The sequence below is a fragment of the Oculina patagonica genome, chromosome 3, assembly GCF_052425735.1.
Source record: "Oculina patagonica isolate OP01 chromosome 3, crgOcupat, whole genome shotgun sequence".
Taxonomy (NCBI): Eukaryota; Metazoa; Cnidaria; class Anthozoa; order Scleractinia; family Oculinidae; genus Oculina; species Oculina patagonica.
In genome coordinates, this window is record NC_135760.1 from 26620812 (window position 1) to 26646682 (window position 25871).

General features: G+C 39.3%; 4 protein-coding genes across 4 annotated transcripts in view; 1 reads left to right on the forward strand and 3 right to left on the reverse strand.

Annotated features, from left to right (window-relative positions):
- The window catches only part of LOC144647262 (RNA N(6)-adenosine-methyltransferase mettl16-like), a 176192-nt gene that overhangs the window by 72732 nt on the left and 77589 nt on the right, over positions 1-25871 (reverse strand). The window lies entirely within an intron of this gene.
- On the reverse strand, positions 406-2385 carry LOC144647289 (uncharacterized). Its single transcript, XM_078507072.1, has 2 exons — positions 1193-2385; positions 406-837 (listed from the first exon to the last, which is right to left on the reverse strand). The coding sequence occupies exons 1-2, from the start codon at positions 1949-1951 to the stop codon at positions 718-720; spliced, it is 879 nt and encodes a 292-aa protein (XP_078363198.1). The 5' UTR covers positions 1952-2385; the 3' UTR covers positions 406-717.
- LOC144647268 (uncharacterized) lies at positions 3964-15554 on the forward strand. Its single transcript, XM_078507045.1, has 7 exons — positions 3964-4228; positions 5674-5877; positions 7360-7510; positions 8792-8914; positions 13078-13283; positions 14208-14354; positions 14835-15554. The coding sequence occupies exons 1-7, from the start codon at positions 4019-4021 to the stop codon at positions 15060-15062; spliced, it is 1269 nt and encodes a 422-aa protein (XP_078363171.1). The 5' UTR covers positions 3964-4018; the 3' UTR covers positions 15063-15554.
- LOC144647284 (melatonin receptor type 1B-like) lies at positions 19802-23083 on the reverse strand. The gene has a single exon (XM_078507068.1). It carries the CDS (start codon positions 22900-22902, stop codon positions 21931-21933), a length of 972 nt encoding a protein of 323 aa, XP_078363194.1. The 5' UTR covers positions 22903-23083; the 3' UTR covers positions 19802-21930.

Consider the following 25871-nt stretch of genomic DNA (forward strand, 5'->3'; position numbering starts at 1 on the left):
ATCTGTCTTGTATAGAGTTTCGTTACTCTTTTACTGATTATCCTTTAATAAATCGTGCCGTGATTTAACCTTCCCAGTCTTAATAACACATACATAAAGTCACTGGTCATCGTTTCCGAATGTTCGCGATTATTATATACGAAAAGGCAATATTTCATCGTTTGGGAAACGATTGTTTCTCATTCACAGGTTGAAGTATTTTCTACACTTATTTCTTTGAAATAATACCTTTGTAAAGCTGTATTTTTATCCACAGCCGAGGGAAACGAAATTTAGAAAGCGCCCGTGAGCATACCTAATTTGCATAATGTTAACAACGATGGAAGGAAGGACGGATGGACGGATGGACGGATGGCTCAAGTTCCCCACTATACTCGTTCATTATGCATTCACGAGTAAAAAGGGACCTTCAGATTGGACTACGAGTACGAAATTGAGTACGAGTACGAGTTTTTAAACCAAATTCGTGTGCCTCCTGTTATCACTTATCGCACCAATCTTATCCCTAACGTTTATTTATATGTTTGTCAGCAACAGGGAAGAGTTATAGTTTGGGGGATACAATTGGTCGATCTTAAGACGGTTTGTTGAGGACAAACGACGAGGTGTGTACAGGGAGTCATAGTGTTCCTTTAGGGGGGTGAATAAAAACATAGCCGATGCCAGAAGTATATAATCTAACTAGATTATGTACTTCTGCCGATGCTTGATAGGGGATCAGGTAATATAGGCTGGGTCCAAATCAACAACCTCCACCTCCCCTAGGCGATAAGAATAGATTGGTTTCCTCCAGCCAGTCCAGCCGCATTCTTTAAGGTGGGTTCCCCAAGCAGACCACTGCAAGTTGAAAACAAAGAGTCTCCATTAGTCAGGTGTCGCCAGTTCCACCAATCACCGTGCACAGTTAAAAGATAATAAAATATCCGAGAAAAGCGTTAATTTACTTCCTACTAAATTAAAGACATTGCTACTCGACGGGAAAGTTGTCAGCTTTTAAAAAGGGAAAAACGACAGCAAGGCTAAACTCTACAAATGCTTTAAAGCTTGTTGTAATGAAAACCCGGCATAACACTCGTTTGTATTGATTATTTTAAAATATCTCAATGGACGTTCGAATCTCGATACTAAAAAGAGGTAGTTCAAGTCATCAATGTTTCGATAACATCACTACAGAGGCCGCTATATATCTCACCTGACACTCAGAGCTGCAGTACCAGGCCGCCAGGCAACCAGAACACAGAAACGAGGCATCACGTTTGCAAACTGAACAGGGGTGCGGCATTCCATAGTCTTCCCACAGCCCAGCGCCACCTTTACTTCCATTTGCGTCCTTAACAGCTGAACAAACTTTGCTTGCTTTGAATTTCCGGCGCGGGTTATTTAAAACTGGTTTTTGAATGTTCTTGTTGTTTTTTGGTTTCTTGCGTTTCTTTTTCTCAATTTTCTTGCGGGACACTGGCGCTGCACCCTCGGGCTCGCTGAGTTCATCAGCATCCGACATGCCTTCGATGCCTGAATGTTCCGATTCGTTGGCGACATTCTCCGAGCGACAAAGCGACATCAAAACCCTATGTGAATTGTTCTGGGAAGTTCCTTTCTCTTGGATTCCAGAAGTTGGAACTTCTTTCACTTTAGTTTTGCTTTCAGAGATTTCCACACTGCAAGATGCTTGCTTGTTTTTAGTCTCTTTTTCTAAACATTCTTTATCGCTTTCTTCTGCCGACCGTGTACCGCTGACTTCATGATCGTACGCACGATGGTTCCAAGAATCTGTGTTCTTGTTTTCAGTGTTATTAGCACCGTTTATTTCATCCAAAACGGAAGAAACTTCATGAGTTCCCTGCAGCTTGAAATCATTGCTGTGTTGACTGGAATGCTCGCACTGCATGTCTGACTCTTCCAACCAGCGCGCAACTTTCGAGCTTTTGACACTGCTGTGATCGTCATCCATTTCAACAATTGCCCTGCCCGTTTTAAGACTTTCTTTCCTGCTAAGTAATCGCTTTTGTCGCGCTAAATCCTGCGTTAATCTTTGTTTTTCCCGCGGCGCGTCACGCCTTTGAGAAAGAACTTTAGCAGCTTTATTCTCATCTATTTGTTGATATCTCTTACTTCCCGGATCTCTGACCGGGGATAATTTTCTCTCGTCGGATTCTTCCGCAAGTCTTGTGTTCCGCACAGGAGAGTCATAGCGCCCCGAATGGCGTAGAACCTCGCTGCTATGTCTCTGATAACGGTGTGCGCTTTTGCGCTGCTGGCTGGCATCGAATTCTGAGTTTCGATCAGGATACTGATCCCTCTCCCGAACACCCGGGCGAACCGCGGGCCTACTGGTCCCTCGTCCACGTTTATCGCCAGCTGATTTTGATCGGTGGCTGAACGTGGGCCTTCCTCGTGGTTTATGTATTCGCAGGCTACAGCCATGTCAGCAGCCCTTCCCTCTGAATCATCTCCATTGCCACAACCCAAAGTCCGTGACAAAACGTTTATCCTGCTTTGACGTCGGTAGAACAGCTAAATTTCATTTCCATCTACACATTAGACCGGACCTTTAGTGAAATATATAAAACGCTTGTTGCACAAAATTCACCGATCAAAATAATCTGGTGCATGCCGAATCTCCAGCAGCTAGCGAGAAGTTGAATTCATCCATTCCGCGAGCCCTTTCAGAGCAAATTTATCGTCAATGCTTCCATCCCACATTCACCCGTGTCCCACACTAGGCGGCGAATTTCTGCGGTGCGATCAGACAAAGTAAAACACGGGACATTCGACGACAACACACAGTCCTTCCGTAACACCAGCCATTGCCAAACTTCGTGTTACGTCAATGACGCTTAAACGGTGTCCGATCGAGCTTTCCAACGATTTTCTTGGCGTCTGTTTCGGTTTGTAAACATGTTTGCCGCTAAAAAAAAGTTTATCTCAGGGGATTTAAGGTCGATCTTTCCCAACTTACCTACATTCTGATTCAAGGAGTAACAGCATCGCCGAATGACTAATTTCGCTGCCGAGTCTTGGTTTTCGCATCACTTATAGAAAATTTCCCGCTATCAAGTTTTGTTTCATATTTGTATCCGTTCTATTGTCTATTGATAAATACAGCCTGCACCTGTACAGGTAATTACTTAATTTGCATAAAAGCAATGCCCTTGGGGTTACTTTTCGCATCTTTGTACGTCAAGGACAGCTGACAAAAAGCTACTTATTTCTGTCAAAAACAAAGCTTTGTTTGATATGTTATTGGTATTGCACAAAAGCAGGTTTAAGTTGACGGTCCGTGCATCTCTTTAGCGACACTTAGAATATTTTCATCCTTTAGCGCCGACAGAAAGTGGAAACGGTTTGACAGTCCATACGGGTCGTACGTATATACGCTCCCTTAATTTTTCATTCCGTATATGAAAACTAAGGTGATGGTTCGTGCACCTCAGTAAGAACACTTAGACAAAAAAAAGAGAGTGTGTTAACAGGTTATCGGTCCATATATACGGACGAGACAAATTTAGGTCCACAAATAAACTATCTTTGGCGTCAACTCGAAAGGGACCCCCGATGAAACGGTGTTGCCTTTCAATGATAAGAAAGGAAAACAAAATAGTCTTCGAACCTCTCTTTACGGTCGACGACTTTATAATAGGAACACCTCCCTATTACAGACAGATCACCCACCCCTGCATGATTTAAAGTTTATCAAACGCGGTACTTCTTTGGTTTATTCCAGATTTTCAAACCTACGCTTTGATTTTACATATATCTAAGTTTGCCGAGAGATCTATGTATGCAATATAATGAGCGGCTTACTGGAACGTAAACGGAACACTTAAAGTTGACACGACTGTGCCAGCAATTATCACAGTGGACATAAAAAATATTGGTCATGATTAATGGGCATATATTAATGAGGTGAACGCGTTCATTCTTGTTTGACGTGGCATCGTCCATTTATCTCGCACTGATGGCTGTTCTTCGGTTGTGTCTTTTCACACTTTTTGTAGTTTCCACAAAAAGCAGTTATATGTTTTCTAACATGCTTGTCCTCGACGCCAACGGAAACTACAATGTTTCGTGGAATTTTAACGCATCCTCAGATACCCTGGAGTTTTTGGTGGAAGTTAGAGGGACAGGTTGGGTTAGTTTTGGTGTCGCTAAGACCGCGCCGAATAACATGATGGGATATGATGTAGCTATAGGAGGAGTGATGGGTGATGGAACAGGTTACCTTAAGGTAGGCTGATCAAAACACCCTAAAAGCCGAAGGAGACAGTTTACTGAGCTGTTTATTTGTTTGTGTGTTTTTCCACTTTACATTGCAGCTAATGATCTGTCATCAAGTCAAGGCGTCTAATTTATTCAGTTCACATCAGTATTTCCACTTGGAAAAAATATTTTAGGCCTCCGAGGACCGTTTCAGAACTTTATCAGTTTGGTAACGAAGTGCATTAATTAAAAATTACAAATTACAAACAAGCATGTCTCTTCAATCCATAGCCACCTTTATTTAAGCATTTAACGCTCAACAATGCTAACATGAAGTTCTTTTGTAATTTCTTCTTCACCCTCATACTTTTAATCCAGCCTTTTCAGTAAGATCGTCTGTCTGATCAACACTTTCGCCAGTCCATGGCTGTTCCAAGAACGCAGCATCGGAGATTTTAATGTTAAAAAAAGCTGCTCACTGGCATTTTCCATTTTATTGTTAAATTCATCGATCTTACTGACTCGGGCTCACTAAATGTGTCATCATCGTTTTTCCAGCCTTTGAAAAAGAAGAGGGTTTTAAAACAGAAATGGCCTATTCTTTGCGTGAGAAGTGCCTTGATAATTAAAATCCTTACCTCGTAACGTACAACACCAAATTAAACAAAAAAGACGTTAACGTCGTAAAAGAAACCTTAAAAATGTATTTGCCGTTTTTAACTGTGTAGGTTTTTGGGGAAGAAATGAATTTTGTTATGTTTTTCTAGTACATAAATACAAATTTTTTCGCAGTTAGTTTGTTTGCCTGTAATCGTGATATTGTAACACGGAACTTTGACCACTGGTCCACGGAACACCTATATCTTAACCACATCCATTAGGGGCACGATCGCGGAAGTTAAAGGTGAAGTGTTTGTTCATTCACCGAAAAAAGAGTAAAAAAATAATCGCGATACCTTGATTCGGTGTGGATTTAGGAAGTCCGTGCTACAGTGATCAGTTTTCCGTTTTAGGATGTCACGACTTCAAGTGATAGTTATGAGAAAAGTGTTTTCTAATGTAGAGTTCTGACAAGATTTAAAACACAAAGTGCCATGGGGTTTTAGGGAGGTGGTTATAACAAGTGTACTCGACGAGGAGTAGGGGTAGGGGGGGGGGGGTTATGCAAGATACCACCTGTCTGATGAGCCAAATGGACAAAATTTATTAGTTTCAAAATTTGAGTTAAGACTTTCATATTAGGTGTTCATGAAGCTTGCATTGCTGGAGAAATGGCACAAGGATGTTTGAATCTTTTTCTTAGTTTCTACTCCTGATAGAGTGGGGGCTATATAAACAGGACACCATCTTTTAAGGTGGGGAAGGGGGGTACATTAAGAGCCGGACCATCTGTCTTTTTGCAGAGTGGTGGGTCCTGTCTGAGTAAAACAGTTTTGACCATTTCCCTTATAAATAAATAATTTGTTACAACAGGACTACCTGACCATTGGCAAACCTAGAGTACCTATCCAATTTGTTGTCGAAATAGAGAAAAGGTCCATTTTATCTGATTTGCCAGAACTGGATCATCAGCAAGACTGGATGCTGTCTGATTCCAGCGAAGAAAATGGTACAACAACTTTAAGGTTTTATCGCAAGCTAAATACCGCTGATCAACAAAGCGATGTTGTTATACAGGTAAGATTCGTTAAATTGCTAAATGTGTAATTTTTTTTGCCTTTATTATTCTTGTTTTTTTTTTTTGTTGTTGTTGTTTCCAAACGCAAGAGTTAATTTGTAATGAGCGTAAAGCAGTTGCATGCGCTTAAGGTTGGTTCTCATATGATCAGCCCGATCGTTTCTATCGCATCGATCGTTTGCAAATACTGGGACGATCGTAGGCGATCGAGGCGATTGGAAGCGATCGAGGGTACTCATATGATTGTCCCTGGTATGAGCAAAGACCTACGAAAAACAATCCATTTAGCCTTAGATCCAACACAATGGCAGCCTTCAATGGTGGAGTACAACTCGTGGCCTCCTATCTTCTCAGTTATTGCAGTTTTACGGCGAAGAAGGGAAAGAGAAGCTAGAGCGATAAAACAAGGGCAATCCAAGCGATTGTGATAACCCCAATCGCCGCAGACGTTATCGATCGATCATCTGTATAATGTTCTTATATTAATTGCCCTGATCGCAAGAAATTTTTTTGAAGAGACAAAGGCGATTTGACGATCGGGGCGATTATATGAGAACCAGCCTTTACATATCCACGTGCACCATACACACCATGATGCTATCAAAAGAAAACTTCAAACAGCCGTTTTAAATTATCGTAAAAAAACTTGTTACTTATGTCGTTAGAGTATAACGAAAGTAGAACTCTCACTCTTCTGCAGAGGTTCTATGAGGCGTTAGTTGTGGGAATCCGCGGGGCAAGGTGAGTGCAGGAACTAAAGAAGAAAGATCCACTCCGTTTTCTTGCGCCTCCATTAACTTTGCTCAGCGGTTTCTTCCCACACCGAAAACTCCTATGATGTGCCTCTGTGAAGGAGAGTTAGTAAAACCTGTTTTGTACTTCATATAGTTATGTTTAGAGAATTCAGCCATGCATGCACTATACCTGTATGCACCTAAATGTTTTATACGCAACATCACTTCCAAATACAAACATAAACTCAAATATTTAGAAACGCAAAATCCCTTCTAATAATAAGCCCTCCCAAAAAATCAAAATAAAAAAATTACTGTATTTAGAGAGAAAGCCACATCGATCATCCGCCCTAGCTGATGTTCATGCGGCTCCTCTATTCAGGTCGAATTGGACTTTAGAAAAGGTTGCTTTTTTACGGGAAGAGAAAAACTGGAGAACTAGGAGTATTTTTATTTCGTGGCGCATCTGAAAACTAGCTTTTTAGCTAAGTGTGCGGACCACGTTAAGTAAAGATTGATTGATTGATTAAGAAAATCCTTGAAGCGAGGCAAGAACTAACAACAAACTCAACCCACTTATGGGACCGGACCGGGTGACGAGCGCTCTTACCGTTGCGCCATCCCCACTCCCTAAGAATATAAAACCCTAATACAAGCCTAGGATTTATCACAGTGTGTCCTATAAATTCCCAGCTTTTCCAGCCCTGTTATCCTCTGGGCATTTATAGTAGTTGTTTATGCTTGCAGCAAGGAATGTCCATTTTTGTTCTATGGGCATATCATTCCACGACTGACTTCCAGTTTCCAGAGTGTCCACAGCACACTGCAAGAGGCTTTCAGAAAGTAACATTTATACCTGACATTGTACCGACAAACACTACACTAGCGCCGACAGAAGGTCAGTTAAGGGCCTGTTTACATTATTTCGGAATGACTTTCATTCCGGAACGAGTTCATTCCATCCCCATATATTTCTCTACATCTGTTTACATGATACCGAGATGTAAGTCAAGTCATTCCAGAATAAGTTCATTACGGTTTTCATTTGGGAATGAAATTTTCGTTCTGGAACGACATTTTATTCTGGTATCATGTAAACACAAAACGAATTTGGTTGGTTGGTTGGTTGGTTGAAACCACTTTTAATGAGACTGCGTACGGAGGCCACAGTTTGATTTCAGAGCGAAAAAATGTAATAGCATTTCCTGTTTAACCCAAAAAACAGCCCTATGGTCAAATTGCTCGTAAAAGTTGCAAACGTGAACATTAATGGGCACAATAACATGTTTGCGCGAAACCTGCGCCATCTTTGTTTTTGATCTCGCGCGAAAGCCACGCACGTGAAAACACCTTAGGTTGAGGCTCTTAGAGGCAATCATCATATCTTAGCTTGTTATGTTGCGGTATATAGCCAGTCTAACCTCTAATACCTTTCAGCGGACGCTCAGTCGTGTTCTATTTGAAATCCGCAAATCTGATTGGTCATTCCATTGTAGTCTCATCGCTAAAAGAACACGATCCTGAGAGCGTTGTTTTTGAAAGGAAGAATTGTTCTTGACTTTGGCTTGAAAATACACAAAATTGTAGATTTTTGTTAACAATCCTTTAGAATGTCCGCCATAGAGCGTTTTTACTCACGTGACCAGCGGCCATATTGGTCAACTTAAATAAAAGATTATTTTTGCATAAAAAAGAGTTTAATTCCAGGAGGAATGGCTTGGTTCACCACCACCACCACTCCTTTTTTTCGGATCACCAATATGGCTGCCGCGACGTCATATAACAATCACTCTATAATAATTAGACCACTCGCCGTCACTTTCTGACCTTCTCACCAGACACAACACGTGTTTCAAAATTATATTTGACATACGCGCTTCCTGGATGTATGTTCAGTTGTAGCGTGGTTAAGGTTTAATTTTTAACGCTTTAAGTTGAATATCACGTTTTGAATAACACGTTGGTTGGCTGCATGGTTTGTTGGTTGTTTGATTGCTTGTTTGGTTGGTTGGTTTGTTTCGCTGGTTGGTTGGTTTGTTTGGTTGGTTGGTTTGTTGGTTGTTTGTTTGGATGGTTGGTTAGTTGAATTGGTAGCATTGGTTGGTTGGTTGATTTTATTTTTACACAGCAATGAATCAAATAGATTTAGTTTAACTTGGTACATTTTACATATTTGCAGGTAGTGCATTTTATTCCAAAGTAGCTACCTCAGTGGTTATGTCTAACAGTGCCTCTCAACAAGAATCAGTCGCACCCACCAATACATCTACATCACCAACGACTACAGCAACCTCAACACCAAGTGAGTTTAATTCAATCACATTGCTTCGGTGTGCTGTGTCTTAGAAGTCCAATATCATCTGAAAGAAACTATGTCACGACATTTTAAGTCATTTTTCTGATACACAAAGTTCCCTATCTCTATAATAATAATAATAATAATAATAATAATAATAATAATAATAATAATATACTTAATTGACCACTCCCCCAATGGGGTTTTTCAGGGCCAATGTGAAACAAATATTGTAAATGAACATAACGTGGTTAAAAATCCCAACTGGCAGGAGGCAGACCGGTTGGCAATTTACAAACGCAGCCGAGGACTACCGAGAACAACACCAGCTAGTGGTCAGAACGGGACTTGAACCCACGACAGTAATGCATTGAAACGAACCAACAAATTTATAGCTTCACCAAAGAAAGGCTGGAGTCACGTTTATCACAGCACAAGCGTTTATTGAAGATGAAGTGTTCAACATGACTCGAGCATGGGACAAAGAAAAATTCTGAGTCCCCGACGGGAATCGAACCCATGGCCTCCCAGATACCGGTTGGGCGCTCTAACCAACTGAGCTACGGGAGACTCGTTGTGAGCTGGGCCATATTACTAGGTTGATAAGTGACACGCGTCCTGCATACTGCTAGGATCAGCAATGTCGAATTCATCAAGTTTGTAGTAAATAATAAAGATGGTAAATTTTAAGCTCGGTAATAAATAATGAAGATGAAGTGTTCAACATGACTCGAGCATGGGACAAAGAAAAATTCTGGGTCCCCGACGGGAATCGAACCCATGGCCTCCCAGATACCGGTTGGGCGCTCTAACCAACTTATAGTGACGAACATTACGATTGACGTCATCAAACGGCCGGGCTTTTCCGAGCTCCCCCTCGTCTAAATCCTATCTTAACCTGAATAGTTTAACAAATCATTTGTAATCAAAGGTCTCTATGAGACTACGACTATTTTGCTATGGTCTATCTGTTGGCTGTCAATTGTGGTATGGAGTAGTGTTTTGCTAAAGGGTGAAAGACGCTTTTCATGTCGTTTAGGAGTGGAAGTCTTGAAAATAACTTAGCTTACCTGAATACTTTACACTTCCACATCACGTTCTAAATTAAAACTGAAACCTAGAAGTCAACAACGCGCTGTTTACAAAACTCAACCGCAAATTAAGGAGCCAAAGAAAACCCAATCGAAAACACATTGAATATACTGTAGTACTCGTGTCGCGTATACGCTTATTCCGGCCTACTAAAGCAAACAAACAGTTCAGCGGTTCAATACATTCTTCATATATACCCACACCCCCGGCCCACACCGAAAAGAAATCCCTAGAATTGAGAACGCGAAAAAATGATTATTTACTCGTGTTTAGCGAGACTAACGCAATCGATTGTCGCGAATGTGAAAGACTTGTAAAAGTACAAATTTGCGTTCTTAATCGTTTTAGGTTAAATATTAGCGCTCCTTTAGTGTGTTAGACGCTTGTACCAGTCCAAACTTGCGTTCTTACGTTCTTGGTTACATATTAGCGTCGCTTTAGTCTGTGAAAGACTTATACATTGCCTTCAAGTGTTGGCTGACGCTTTGTTCACCCACACCGAAAAGAACTCCCTTGAATTGAGAACGCGAATGATTATTTACTCGTGTTTAGCGTGACTAACGCAATCGATTGTCGCGAAAACAAATCCTTTAGGTTAAATATTAGCGCGACTTATACGTTGCCTTCAAGTGTTGACTGACGCATTGTTCACCCACACCGAAAAGAAATCCCTTGAATTGAGAACGCGAATGATTATTTACTCGTGTTTAGCGTGACTAACGCAATCGATTGTCGCGAAAACAAATCCTTTAGGTTAAATATTAGCGCGACTTATACGTTGCCTTCAAGTGTTGACTGACGCATTGTTCACCCACACCGAAAAGAAATCCCTTGAATTGAGAACGCGAATAAATGATTATTCACTCGTGTTAAGCGTGACTAACGCAATCGATTGTCGCGAAAATATCTGATTTGAGATACTCACGCATAAAAATAATTGTTATATAACGTTTATACATGTGACAAGTCACGTTTTTAACACGAGATAGCAAGTGTTGACGCAATACTAATGAGATACCCTTTCATCACCCACAGCGGCTAATAGAGTTCAAGTCTAATTTCCGGTCCAAAAATATCGCACGTAGACAAAAACAATTGTTATCATGGCGGGTGTTGAGCGCAGGTTGAGCGGAATGAAGTAGAAAGCGAGTTCTTCTAGGTTTTAGAAAATCTCTCAAGAGTTTTGTTCACAAAACATTTAAAGACGAACAAAGGGAGTGTATTCGACGAATAGTTTGTGAAAGAAAAGATGATTTGGCGGTGCTTCCGATGGGATTCGGTAAGAGCGTGATCTATCACCAGTGGTGTCGAAGAGTATTACATCACACCACCAAAGACGCCAGACGATCGTGCCAGTGACGAAAACTACGACCTTTAAATGACTGACCTGAGCCTTACACAAAATCAGCCTTTGCAGAAATCAAATTTTAAAAACCATCCGATCAGCTCGTAATGTGAGTCTTATGCGTATTTTTCTCGTCTTTTGCCCGATAAAATGTGCGAAACATTCATTTTTCCGTGCTACGGCGGAATTTTAAAATAAATAAATATTATCGCTGAAAAGGGTTTCTTGAAAGTTGGGACAAGCATGTTGCCTCATCCTCGGTGTAAGAAGAACGCGAATAAATGATTATTTACTCGTGTTTAGCGAGACTAACGCAATCGATTGTCGCGAATGTGAAAGACTTGTAAAAGTACAAATTTGCATTCTTAATCGTTTTAGGTTAAATATTAGCGCTCCTTTAGTGTGTTAGACGCTTGTACCAGTCCAAACTTGCGTTCTTACGTTCTTGGTTACATATTAGCGTCGCTTTAGTCTGTGAAAGACTTATACATTGCCTTCAAGTGTTGGCTGACGCTTTGTTCACCCACACCGAAAAGAACTCCCTTGAATTGAGAACGCGAATGATTATTTACTCGTGTTTAGCGTGACTAACGCAATCGATTGTCGTGAAAACAAATCCTTTAGGTTAAATATTAGCGCGACTTATACGTTGCCTTAAGTGTTGACTGACGCATTGTTCACCCACACCGAAAAGAAATCCCTTGAATTGAGAACGCGAATAAATGATTATTCACTCGTGTTAAGCGTGACTAACGCAATCGATTGTTGCGAAAACAAATCCTTAGTTGTGTCATATCGGATTTGAGATACTCACGCATAAAAATAATTGTTATATAACGTTTATACATGTGACAAGTCACGTTTTTAACACGAGATAGCAAGTGTTGACGCAATACTAATGAGATACCCTTTCATCACCCACAGCGGCTAATGGAGTTCAAGTCTAATTTCCGGTCCAAAAATATCGCACGTAGACAAAAACAATTGTTATCATGGCGGGTGTTGAGCGCAGATTGAGCGGAATGAAGTAGAAAGCGAGTTATTCTAGGTTTTAGAAAATCTCTCAAGAGTTTTGTTCACAAAACATTTAAAGACGAACAAAGGGAGTGTATTCGACGAATAGTTTGTGAAAGAAAAGATAATTTCCGTTCTTAATCATTTTAGGTTAAATATTAGCGCCCGGCTTCAGTGAGTGAGACGCTTGTACTAGTACAACGCTTTAGACTGTGAAACACTGAACCACTCACATTCTCGATTAGTTGTGTCATATCTCATTTGAGATACTCACGCATAAAAATAACTGTTATATAACGTTTATACATGTGACAAGTCACGTTTTTAACACGAGATCGCAATTTTTGACGCAATACTAATGAGAGACCCTTTCATCACCTACAGCGGAATATGTGACAAGTCACGTCTTTAACACGAGTGACGCAATAATAATAAGAGACCCTTTCATCGCCCACTAAGCGGAAAGAACTCCCTTGAGAAATTAAAACAGTCCCTTGAGAAATTAAAAAAGTCCCTTGAGAGTAGACAAGAATGTTCCAAATTTTGCCCACATCACTCCTAATCTCCTACTTCTGCTTGTAAACAAGCCAAATAGTCGAAAAAATGATGGAAGTAGGCCATCTTAAGATTTTGGGCATTTTTACTTAACAGCGTTGTCACCTTCCTTGCTGCTTTCAAAGTATCATGACATGATTTTTTTTTTCTTTTTCTTTCAAAGCAACGACGCAGTTTACTCATTCTTTTGACAACAATCGATTTCGATTCCTGTGGAAATTTGACGATCAAAACGACAAGATATTTTATCACCTGAGAGTTAAAACGACTGGCTGGGTTGGATTTGGTTTCGCGACAAATGCACCGAACAACATGCAGAACTACGACGTCATTGTTGGCGGATTTAAGGATGGCCAAGGATATTTGAATGTAAGTTGGTTCTTTTATGAAGATCCTTCACGATCGAGAAAAGGGAAAGGAGGTCAGGTACTTAAATGCTTAGGTTATACCAGTGAGAACTTCCTGGACAAGACCTAGTTATAACTCTTCGTCCTACTTAAGTATTGTCATTCCACCCATTGTGGCAATTCTATTGAAAACGGTATAGTCCTGCGGATTGGTGACGTGAGCAAGTCTGAAATGGGTCATCATCATCATAATCATCATCATCATCATTATTAATCTTTATTCTAATTCGAAGGCTTACTCACAGTATAATTATGGTCTTCTAAGAGTCGTATATTTACATTAATAACACTAATTAACTACATCATTTGTAAAATTACTAATAATTGCGAATAATAAAATGTTATGATATTATAATAGCCTGTCGTCCGGTTCAGCAAGCGTCAGCTATTTATTTAGCTTGCCCAACTTTTCAACCAAATCCAAACCAATGCTACAGTTAATGAATTATTATTGACTGAGTTATATGGGATCGGAAGTTAAAATATTAATATTTTTCTCTCGTTCGCGGTGGGCGTCCCTCGCTCCGCTCGGCTTGCTTATCTGGTTCAAATGACGTTTACAAATAAGCGAACAAAATTGTAGTAGTAAGCGTAGAATGTGTATAGGGGAAAGGGGGAAGTTGAGGGTATCAGCCCCCTCCTCATTTTCTACCGATACAATTTCTCTCCCTCCCCACCCCCTTATACCCCATGACAGGATCGGACGCAAATGCTCTAACTAAAATTCAAAGAAGAGGCTGGGCTCCTGTTGGGAATGAGAATTGCATAACACTACGTGAAATGAGCAATGGAAATTTCAGTTAGCGGCAACTTACAATTTTAATTGTGGGGGTGCCTTTTATTATATATTTCTTAGTCACAAAGTACTTATAGCTTATTTTATCAGGACTATCATACTCAAGGACGTTTCCAGCCACAACCTGATGCTAATCAGGATTACAAACTGCTGTCTGCATCAGAACCAGGTGGATACACAGAGCTGATGTTTGAGAGAAAACGTGATACCGGAGATATCAACGACATACACTTTGAGGTAAGTGTATATCAAGTGCAACGTACGGAAACTCATGTCTTGTTCTTGACAGAAGAAAACTAACAAGGCGATTGCTTACAACGTCTTCACTGATTTGGGAACACGAAAAACGTAAACGACAATAAATATAATATTGTGAAACTTGCTAAGAATTACATTAAGTGGAAGAGATTGGGTAATTTTCTAGGTTAAAAAAGGAAATAGCAGGTCTCAAGTATTTGTACAATTTTAATCTGTTATGTGAATTTGTGGCAGCCGATATATTCTTAGTTTTAGGTCATAGGTCTATATTTACTCCCAAAATTGGCTGAATAGCTAATACCGACCACTCGTTTCAAGTTCTTATCTTTGACCCAAACCTTTCCATAATGCAATCAAAGAGGGAGTAGAGCAGAGACTGAAGTGCCAACCTGATAAACATTCACCTATTTTGTTAATTTTTTTAAAAAATACTAATAATTATCTCGTTTTTGATCATAGACTGACAGACAAGTGCACATAATTTGGGCCTATGCCGACAAAGATATCAGAACCGTCGCGGACTTTGCTCAACATTCTAACCAGGGGTGGAGTGATGAGACATTTGTCATGGTTCCGGAAGCTCCTTTCCCCACACAGGCAAAGGCTGCAAAGGCATCCTCACTGCATTTAACCATTTATGGAACTGTTATCATCACGATAGTTTTCTTAGCTGTTTTGTGTATGTAAATCATGTTAACAAAACTGCTCATTTTCGTAGTACAATCACTTCTCGTAAGAAAATAGGCGAGACAGGCTAAGATAAAATGCACACGACTTTAATCAAGAGACATAATTTCTGGTCATGCTAAATGAGTAGTTTGGAAGAGTTTTAAAGGATAGTTATAGTTTTCATATTGGAATTGCTGCAATATATGACGTTTTTTGGCGATGCACAAATTACATTTAAATTGATGAAAAACTAACACCGTTAACTAATAAATAATTAATAAATAAATGTATTTAGTACTACCGTGCTTATTGTGGCAACTGAAAGCAAGGAAACAAAGATTATAAATGGAACACAAAATTGTTAAAAATCTCCCTTTGTTTTGGTGACTTCCTATGGGGCATCTTTTCCCAAATATAAACCCATTTTTCACATCCAAGGCCCAGCCGTTAAACTTCACCGCCACTAAAAATAAGCCACTGAAAAAACAGGGCTTTTACGAAATTTTGTCAATTTACTCATCATCATAGATCACTGAAAAGTGCCCTCTACAGATAAATTCTTGATTGAAAAGTAAGTGAGAACTGCTCGCGGGTTAGAATGCGCTAAGAGTCGTCTAAGAAGATAAGTGACTGTTTTGGTATTTTTAGGCCAAAACAGGCTTTAATTCTTCAGCTGATACGCTGATACGGAACGCTAGGAAAGAGAAAGGACTTGTGTCAGCATTAATTAGTTTCTTGTCGCGATAATTGTACACTTTATGATGTAAGCAATCAATTTTTGACAGTACAATGGCGGGCTGGCTTTATTATCTTAGATGGGATATCGACCTCAGCTAGAGCTTGTTTGGCCTGATTGAGAATAATTTCTTGCATTTGGCGTATCCGCCACCACTCCACGAGGATTTAGCACACGGACTGACGTCATATAAACGCGCGCTTTGTAGTGAATGTGATGACGTCTCAATGTGCAAAAAACTCTCAACGATTCAGCGCAGAAAATCATTTAATAGAAAGGCAGCTTCAACATAAAAAACGAAATTATCTACCAAAATTCAAAACTGATCAAGTGGCGGGTTTTCCGATCAATTAAATTAAACTTAGGTAACCCAATCCCGGGCACTAAATATAACTTTTACATTGACAGTAACACTGAACAGAGATTTTTCAGAGAATACCATGCGTGCTTCATTCCTACCTCTGTCCTGATTTTCTTGCACTGTTGCAGCAAAGTTAGCTACAAACAAGTGAACTGGATAGCAGACCAGTATAAGGCATAGCATTACTTTGTAAACGTTCATAATGGTGAAGAAACACGTCTTTTTCAAGCTTTTTTCTCGTAGCTCTTCAAAACACGTCTGCTCACAACAGTGATGTCTGTGCGAATAAAGGCTCGCGCCCTCAACGTAACAATTGAATCGTCTAAGCACGCGCTTTTATTTGATTGGTTGGTCCGTACTCCGTTTTTCGTCAAGTTCAGTCGGCTCAGTCCCCAAAGAGTCTCCCGGATCTCGATCTAGACTACCTAACACTGGGTAACGTGTACATTAATTAACAACTAAAGATGTTGTTTGTTTCTTTCTAGGGCCAATAAAAAAAAATAAGAAACGGTTCAGAATGAGATAGCGAAAAGTGCGGGATAAAAAGCAAGAAGATAGCCAGAGATGGGGGAAGTCCGAAATTAAAATTTCTCAATTGCAAACTAAATTTAAAATTGTCCTATAATGTAAAAGGATGTAATTTTGCATATCCTATTTTCAGACCAAAGAGGTTATTGTTGGTTATGGAGGTGGAGTTGTGGGAAAAAGGGCAACATCAACCAACCAGCTTATTAATAAATGGGATACCCTTTTCTAGGGATACAAACACTAAAACCTTATCGGTGGTATGTAACTTCATTAATTTACCTCCAGTATAACCGGAATTATTATATAGTGAAGTGAAATGAAGCCCAAAGGTGTTGCTCTATTTCTGTTTTCTATTTCTATTTTCTCATCAGCCGACGTCAGGCCATATTTTGCAAGCCTTTGGGCGAGCAAAAGGCAACTGACAGGTAAAGCTAAACCAAAAAATTAATGCACAGATCTCCGCCCGTGGGGACTCCCATATGAAAGTGACTGGGATGCTCGTCGTCTTGCTTAGGGGTGTAAAATACGGAAACTGGTCGCACTTAGGGTGCTCAGGAAACGTTAAAAATTTTAGCCGTCGAGGTCTCGTTTAGGATTGCACTTGAAAAATATATAACGCCGTCGTAGTGTGTTGTCGGTCTAGGCCAAACAAGCATGAAAAATGGTATCTTTTATAGTGTCAAAAAAACTTGAGAAACCTTGGGACCCCGTAGGGCTTAAGGGACGGACCATTATTTTTTTGGGGGGGGGGGGGGGGAGAAAAATAAAAAAAAATATTGTTTGGGGAGGAAAAAAAAAAAAAAAAATTGTTAAAAAAAAAAAAAAAAAAAAAAAAAAAAGTAAAAATTAAAAAAAAAATTGGAGGAGAAGAAAAAAAAAAAAAAAAGGGAACCCCCCCCCCCCCAAAAAAACGCCGGGGCACACATGAATTTGAATGAATGTTTAAAGAAATGGTAGAACATTTAGAAGAAAGGAAATTATTTTTGGAACACCACCAGATAGTGGAACCCCAAACAAGAGCAACCCAGATTGAGAAAAACTATTTCCTCCAAAACAAGTGTGTGCTTTTTTTTATCCTTCAAATATTTTACATAAGGCGGCCGCTCATTTTGGGAGGCGTTTTCTCAGGCGTCAAATATTTTGAATCATTGCCGACTGAGTTACTTGGACGCTCGAGAAAATTGAGGTCTCCCAATATAATGAGCAGCGTTATATAAAAATATTTGAAGAATAAAAAAGCTTACAATTTGCCTTCAAAAATATGCCCTGGTATCCGTTATTAGACATTATCTGTTCCTCGAAGATCACAGTTTTCTTACAACTTCCCTCTTGGAAAACTGTTCGCTTCACGGAATAGATAATGTACGCGGACAAATATCGGTGCATATTTCAACACCAAATGGAGGCTATTGTTTCTTTATTTCCCAGCTTGGCTACATCGCGTGGCGTGTTTATACTAATTGAAATCTATTTGATCAAGAGAGATGGATTACAAAGAGCTACATTCGCCAAGTTTACAAACCAAATTTTAAAATCAGATCAAGATTCCAGATTATTCGATATGAAACTTGTTAGTTCTTAAAGCAAGATGTTTCTTTATGTTGCAATCCAAAACATAGCTTGCCTCAATCTCAAACAAGCAGTTGATTATAAAGAACTGAAACGTAAACTTAAACAAGATACTTGAATGAACAAACTTTTTTTGATTGTCTGAGTATTAAGCTCAGGAGCTATTAAGCTTATTAGGGACACTAAAATAATATCAAAATTGAAAATAAAAGTAGTAGTATGTATTATGCTAAGGTAAATTTTAAGATTAACAATTGTGCTTGAATAGATTTAGGTTTAAAATATAGAAAATCTAAAAATGTCTAAAAATATTTCCATTTTAAAATCTAAAATGTAACAAAATCTAAAATCTTAAGCATTGATGCCTCTGAAATTCGCTCATTCCTTCCTTCAGAACCATGCCTTAATTAGCTTTACCGTATTTGTGAACATCAATAATTAGAATTAAGTCTAAATGGCTTTTAATTTGTGTCATGCTTTATTTCATGCAGTTGAAAAGAAAAATTCTTACTCTCTCACCCATGTTATCGTTCAGCAATACATACACATTTGCATAATAACAACAATACTTTATTATGAAAGTTTACCGAGGGCCGAAATTTAGGAAGATTACCGGCTTTGTTGGAGAGGCTTTGTTACTCCCGAATTGTTACCGTGTATTTATCTACTTTATTAACTATCCTTAGCTTCCATTTATTCGACGGAGAACCCTTAGTTGGATAAATCCTCTATCTTCAGAGGAACTTTATGGGGAATCATATTCATATTGGGATTATAGTAGTTTTTACCATGTACTTCTGTTTTTACTGAAAATGCTATTTTATTGTCTTTATTGCCGAGTCAGTGAGCGTCCATGCCATTTTTCGAAATTCTTTATGCTTGCAGTGGTTGTATGTGTGGTTTGTGCTACGTGTAGTTGTGTGTTCTGTGGTTTGTAAAGACGCGGATGTCCAACTGTTCGCGGTGGGTGAAGTCACTGAGAATCCCGCGTGGGAGTAGCAATAATAATTCTCTCTTCCAAGCGACAACAAAAAAGTGACTGAAAATTGTGAAGGTTTGTTAAAAGGAAAGCAAAATTATGATTTGATGGTTTTCCTTTCAATTTTAATTGATACCGTGTTTAAGAGGAAATCCGCCGGTTGGTGTTTTGGACAAAATTTTAATTTTTTTTTTTTTTTTTTTAATTTTATTTTTTTTTTTTTTTTTTTTTTTTTTTTTTTTTTTTTTTTTTTTTTTTTTTTTTTTAATACCTTTGTTAAGGTACGGAGTAGTACTATGCAAGTTACTATTTAAACCAAGCCACAAGCCTAATGGTCATTCGATTCTGATTCTCAGTTCAGTTATTAAGCATCTTAAAACAGTTTCTGGCTTCAGTGTTTAAGATATCCTTTGATGATTATGAAAATCCTCCCTTAATCACGGCTTATAACAGGTATTTTATTCGCTGCTAGTTGAAGCAAGTTGTTCCAAATTCTTTTTCGCTTAAAATTCGATTTTCTCAGTAAGAAGTCGGGCGATTTTATCTGTGACTAATTCGAGTTCACAACCAAACTTGTATACAAATTAGTTTTATAGCAAGTTTATTCCTTTTTATCATAGATCAACATCAAAATAGCATTTTACTCCATTGTTTACAACTATCTGCCATTCATTAGCTTCTCAAGCTTTGTTTTGACTGTACTGTCGTACTTTCATCTTAATTCGGCTTACGGATTGTTTTGAGCTAATTACACACAAAACTCTTAATCTTGTTTTCGTAGCTTACATTCAAATTCCATAAGGCCTTAACAGAGGCTACTCTCGAACTGAGCCAGTATGCAAACAATTTGTAGGAACTATCACACTAGGGGGGGGGGGGGGGAATATTTGGCACGATATACGTATATAGTGGAGAAAACCCCGTTGATTTTGGAACATGTTGTTAGCCCCCATTGAGCAGGACTCACGTAGAAGGACGCAAACAAGGTCTTAACGAATACAGTATGCATATGCCAACAGCTGCGTACGTACCGAAAGGTGTATAACGCTGCCACTAGAAATTTTTCAGACCTATTTATTGAACTCGGTGCGCCCAGCAAAATTAATGGCGAAGACCAGAAAAGTAACTCAGTAAAATTAAAATTATTTATTAACTGAGGCTTTGTGGTTGATGCTCTCATTCTGATACTAGAAAACAAGCTAAAAAACACACATTACGTTAACATGAACTATATGTGAGCACATTCGAGAATATTCCTTCACCTTATATGCTACATCACGATGTTGGTAGAGTAATTCGAGCATAAGGAACTCTGTGGAAAATTTCTACAACATTACATGTGACATGACATGAATTTTGGGCGCAATCCGTTTAAATTATAATCGACTTTGATTTAGTATAAATCAATATTTAGTTTTTTTTCTTCGTCTTTTCTTTCTCGGAGAAATTAGCTATACAGCTATCCTTGTAAATCCGAGGTGAAATAAGGGTGATGTGATGTGATAAAAAAAGCTATAGACTAAAGGCTGTGAATTGAAGTAACAACAGCTGTATGTCATTGAAAAGTAATCAGGTTTCAGAGAAACTCATTACAGGAATTCTCCAAACGAAAACAAAGAAGAAAAGAAAAAAAAAAACCACAAGGTTTTTTATAGTATAATCAGCTTTGTCCATGTACTTGTTTGTTGCACAATTCAGTAAAATGATAATACACAAACAGTTGTTAGAACTTATCAAAATACCCGTCAGTTTTTGGCATATCATCGTAAACCGCTTGTGGACGCGACCTAATTATATTTAATTACAGCAGGTGGTCCGGTTGTTTTGGACGCACACATTCCAGCGTCCCAGAACGGTATCTTCGTTCCTGTGTTACTCGGTTAAACATTAACCACACTTTCTCGATTTGAATATTCCCTTTGTTTCCAGGAATGTTTCTTGTCCTCAGTTTTTGGTTTCAGGCCGGAAGCGCGAGCATAAGCCACACCTCTTGCAAATCAAGTTGCGAATCGCCTGATTCTTTGGCATCAATATTTATGCCACTCGCTTTGTTTTGGCACGTATTTAACATGTAAACAAAACGTTCATAGAAGCTAATCCAGCCACCTTCTATTTCAAGCCAATTATACGCTGTAGAGCTGAAATAGTCTAGAAAAAGGTGCAAGGTCTTTTTTGCTAAGGAGAGATTTTCGTGGAAAAACTAAACAGTCCTAAGCTTGTTACGTAACCAGCGATACTCTAAATTTCGGCCAAGCGTAAATTAGCGAAATAATAAGAAATTAAGCTTAGGCTTAAGTAAAATACTGCTGTAGCTTACGTTTTATCTATCATACCGACTATAGTTGCTACAGTAAAAAATATATACTCTTAATTCCTAATCTTAAGTTGAAATCCTTAACTCTGAAAGCCTAAGTTCACACATCTAATGCGTGGGTACATGTTTGGCTGAGTGTGTTTATGCACTGTAAACCACATACCCTAGGCTATATTTGTTTAATTATGGACATAAAACACCGTCATTAGTTCAATCCCGTGTCAGCTTCGTAAGTCTGCGTTTTAGAAGGCGCTTATTACGTCTTATTGGGATTATATCAGGGTCGAATTAGGGGTATTTTTGATTTTTGATCAGGTAAGCAAAGCCACTGACTTGAGGCTGTTCGACCGCTTCACGTTCGCATCCCGCAATACGCTTTACATATAATACATATTTTACTCAGACTTCCAAGGTAGTGTTTTCCTCATTTTCCTCGCGTTCGGTGCATCCAAACTGTTTCTTGATCAATTCTTTTAAATGCGGCACCTCGAAGCACGACACAACACCCTTCAGAGTAGTACCAGTTAGGCCGATCACTAAAGCAATAAAATGCACTGGAACATTCCCCAAGTAAAACACTTTTCCTCCAGTCATGGTTTGAACCAAAGCCACGCACGTGTAGGGCGCCCAGCAGAAAGTGTGAATAATAAGAATGCTGAAATACGCCTTTTGGGTGGTTCTTTCGCCCCCTCTAAGCGCGTATCTTTCACAGCGTTTTTTCATAGAATCGTCTCGCTTCATTCGCTCCGGCTGGAAAATAAAAATATCATAAATGTGCGTGTAGAAGGACGCGCTGAGAGGTAACACCATGCAAAACGCTAGCACCGCCGAGGTGTACCAGGAGTTGGTTATTAAATCCGGAAGGCATTGAATCTCGGGTATCTGAATTGCCGGCCATGCAAAATGGGGCGGAATGCTGATCAGTATTGAAACGATCCATACAATCACAACCATCAACCTTGATCTGGAGTCGCTGAAAATTCTCGGGAATGCTTTCCTGTCGACAATTGAGCAGTGCCTGCTGGTGGCTACGAGCGTAAGGAAAATAATTGGGGCCACCATCCCCACAAAGCCCACCGTAGCACTCACTTTACAATAGACTTCGCCGACGAAATAGATCTGACTGTGAATAGCGGATAGAATCCAGAAAGGCACCACAATCGACGCTGTTAGCAAATCCACAAGGCTGCTATGCAAGGTGAACAAGTCATGGATCTTCCTCAGTCGAGAGTTCTTGCAAATGATACAAACGATTAGCAAATTAGTCGCAATAGATGTCACTCCAATGATTGTAAGAATGGTTAAGAACGGAATTGACTCCTCGAGGCTGAGATAAAGCGGGATTGTGGACTTCTCAGTCATTTTAGACATGCAGGCTTATCTAGTTATCTTATTGGCCTTGTTACTTCCAAAACGTAGCTAAACAATGACTTTGTACGTATTTTCTTTCACTGTTTTACACTCACTAACCAATTAGCAGGTGATAGTTTGCCGCGCGGCAGGTGAAACCATATCAAGGCAGATTCATGCGTGATTTGATTGGCCGGGCGGGTGCGTTGCCAAGGTAACACAGCATGCACACTATCAGTCCAGTTGCATATCTTGAGGCTCCCGCGAAGAGCCCTGCATGAAAGACGTTTTAAAACGAGCGTCTGTTTAAAAAAGCTTGAATTAAAATCTGCCTTGTCTACAAATTTCGTTTTGACTTTTTTTTCATTTTGGTCAGTGGCCAAATTTTTCATGAAATTATTAGTCAATCAATCAGTATTAAGAAAACTATTTAATATGCTAATTGTTTAAATATTGAGAATTTTTAACACTGAAATGATAATGAGACTAGCCAACTTAAAAAAGATATTTTTAAGATATTATTTGACCATCTCATTATCAAAATGTTTATTTTCTGTGTGCTGAATGCAACGAAAGTAAAACTGAGATATCCATATAGAATATAACTTGGGGCAGACGTGCTAATTTGCACATGAACAACTAAAATCACTGCATGATTCCTGAGTCTGTAATATTCTGGATAAATACATGAAAATAGCCCCTTTTCAAATGCAAAAATAACTGGCGACGGACATGACTTGAATTGTAAATTTATATGAAAAAACAAAATTGAACATCAGTTACAAATAACGTACGCACTTTTTATGATTCCCATTTTCCTATTAAAAACATAAATGTGAGGGATAGTGAACACAGTTTTGAACATCTATTCAGGCTCCTCGCAAGTGCCATAAATTTTACATTTCCTGAATGAAAAAATGTCGCTTACATTTCACGCGTTTTCACACAGGAAGCCCAAGCTCTCTGAGAGCCGTGAACATTTAATGTTGAATGACATTGCCTAACAGCCTAAATATAAGAGTTTGTATGGAAGTGAATTGATCGTGTATAAAAGTTCGAAATATGGGAAAAAATCTTCTGTGTGTTAGTTGTGTTTCCGTAGCGTTTTGGGGCTGTTTTCATAGCGATTCTAGCGAGTTTAACCCTATCCAGACCGGGGGGGGGGGGGGGGGCGGAAAGTGCCCGCGCCGACTTTGAACGCTTATAACTTTTTTAATATTCAACCAAACGCTGCCAAACTTTGCGACTTTATCTAAAATTTATCTGGGAATAATTTGGTAGGATAGGCTGTTGTGTCAGAAACTTGACGTCACCATGGCAACGGCATTTTGACAGGCATGTTTTCCCAAATTTGTAATTTTCGTGTTTCTATTAATGAAAAATAACTTTAAAGCAATTATTTTCACCTGTTTACGGGTTTTAAGCACATTTTTATTGGTTTTGAGTATTTTCCAGTAATTTGAGGCGGTTTTCTGACGTTTTGAAAAAATTTCGAAATCCAAGATGGCGGATCCAAGATGGCGGCTGTTTTGACATTATGATGTAATTGTCACGTGATGTGACGTCATCATCACACGTGACATATACCAAAAGATAGATTTTGGGACATACTACATACTACATATCCTGTAAGTTTCATTGTGATTGCTTAAATATTCTGGAAGTTACGGAGGGGGGGCGGAATCCGCCCCCCCCCCCCCGGTCTGAAAAGACCAAAAAAAGCCCGGTCTGAATAGGGTTAAGTTTTACTGGTGATCTTCTTTACAATTTTCTGCCATACTTTGATAAAAAGGAGTTCAAAACAATGAAACTGAAACTCGCTGGAATCGCTTTGAAACAGCCCCAAAACGCCAAGGAAATACATCTAACCATTCGAAAAGGAAAAGTTAGTCATTTTTTTATTGACTTTCTTTTCCATGTTTCGAACTGGTATGTCCGATATAGTTGATAGTTACATTTGAAGGTATTTATTAGGTCGTATTCCTTTTCTGTCATAATGCATCCAGGGCGGTAGGCGGGATTTTGCATGGGTGGGTGCGAGCGCCGGAGGTGTGAGCGTCTAGGGTCCGGGGGCGTTATATTCTCCCCGGGAATTTTTGAAATTTTTTTTTCTCGAGCAAAATCTTGGCGAACAGACCAAGATAGCGAGCGAACTGGTTCTGTGTATATACTTCGTATTGGAACACACATTGACAAAAAGGATTATAGACCTCTCTGGTCGGGTCTGGTCGCCAATTGGGCAGAATAATACAAAGGATGGGAGTACAGAGGACTTTTTCTGCCGAATCAGGAAGCAGCATTCAGGGAGCTGTTTGGAACTGGCCTGGTAATTGTTGTGAGACTTTTTCCACAGGGGCACCTTTTAATCGCTCCAACTTTTCTATGCCGAAAAGTTTTTCGCAGTTTCGCGTTTCCCTCACCCTCAGGGGGGTACTCGGGATTCAAAGTGACGGGGATGATTTAATGGGGGTAAAAATCAAGACACTAAAAATCCCTAGGTATAGGTATTCCAACAAAACCCAAAAAAATCCACGGACCAAAAATTTACCACAAAAAAAATTCATGGCAAATTTCTGACCCTTAAATTTCCAGAAAGGGGGAAAATATAACACAAAGAAAAACATTAGAGACATGTTTGTTTGTACTATATTTGCAGAACTACGCAGCCAAGGCACTACCACGAATCTTCAGATTTCTTTGAATACCCAAAAAGTCTCTACTTAACAAAAAATACTTGCCAAATTTTCAACATCTGTGAAAATGATAGTTGTACTACGGACAAAAAAAGTTGTACTGGGGACCAAAAAAATACATCCGGTTATAAGCCTCGCTGGATATAAGCCCGCCCTCTGCTGGATGACGGTACTGAATAGTGCTCAATCTTGCTTTTTAACTAAAAAACGTATTTCGATCGACACTGCCGTGGCTCGTTTCGAAACCGTATTTTATTCCGCTTAGGGCTTTCCACAAGTTGCTCGAGATTTCCCAAA

Bases quoted from the DNA above. Each gene is read 5' to 3' on its own strand.
- LOC144647289 (XM_078507072.1), bottom strand. From the start codon at position 1,951: ATGGATGACGATCACAGCAGTGTCAAAAGCTCGAAAGTTGCGCGCTGG. The intron at 838-1,192 runs GTGAGATATATA...TTCAACTTGCAG, and splicing joins ACTGCAGCTCTGAGTGTCAG to TGGTCTGCTTGGGGAACCCA.
- LOC144647268 (XM_078507045.1), top strand. From the start codon at position 4,019: ATGTTTTCTAACATGCTTGTCCTCGACGCCAACGGAAACTACAATGTT. The intron at 5,878-7,359 runs GTAAGATTCGTT...TTATGCTTGCAG, and splicing joins AAAGCGATGTTGTTATACAG to CAAGGAATGTCCATTTTTGT. The intron at 14,355-14,834 runs GTAAGTGTATAT...TTTTGATCATAG, and splicing joins TCAACGACATACACTTTGAG to ACTGACAGACAAGTGCACAT.
- LOC144647284 (XM_078507068.1), bottom strand. From the start codon at position 22,902: ATGTCTAAAATGACTGAGAAGTCCACAATCCCGCTTTATCTCAGCCTC.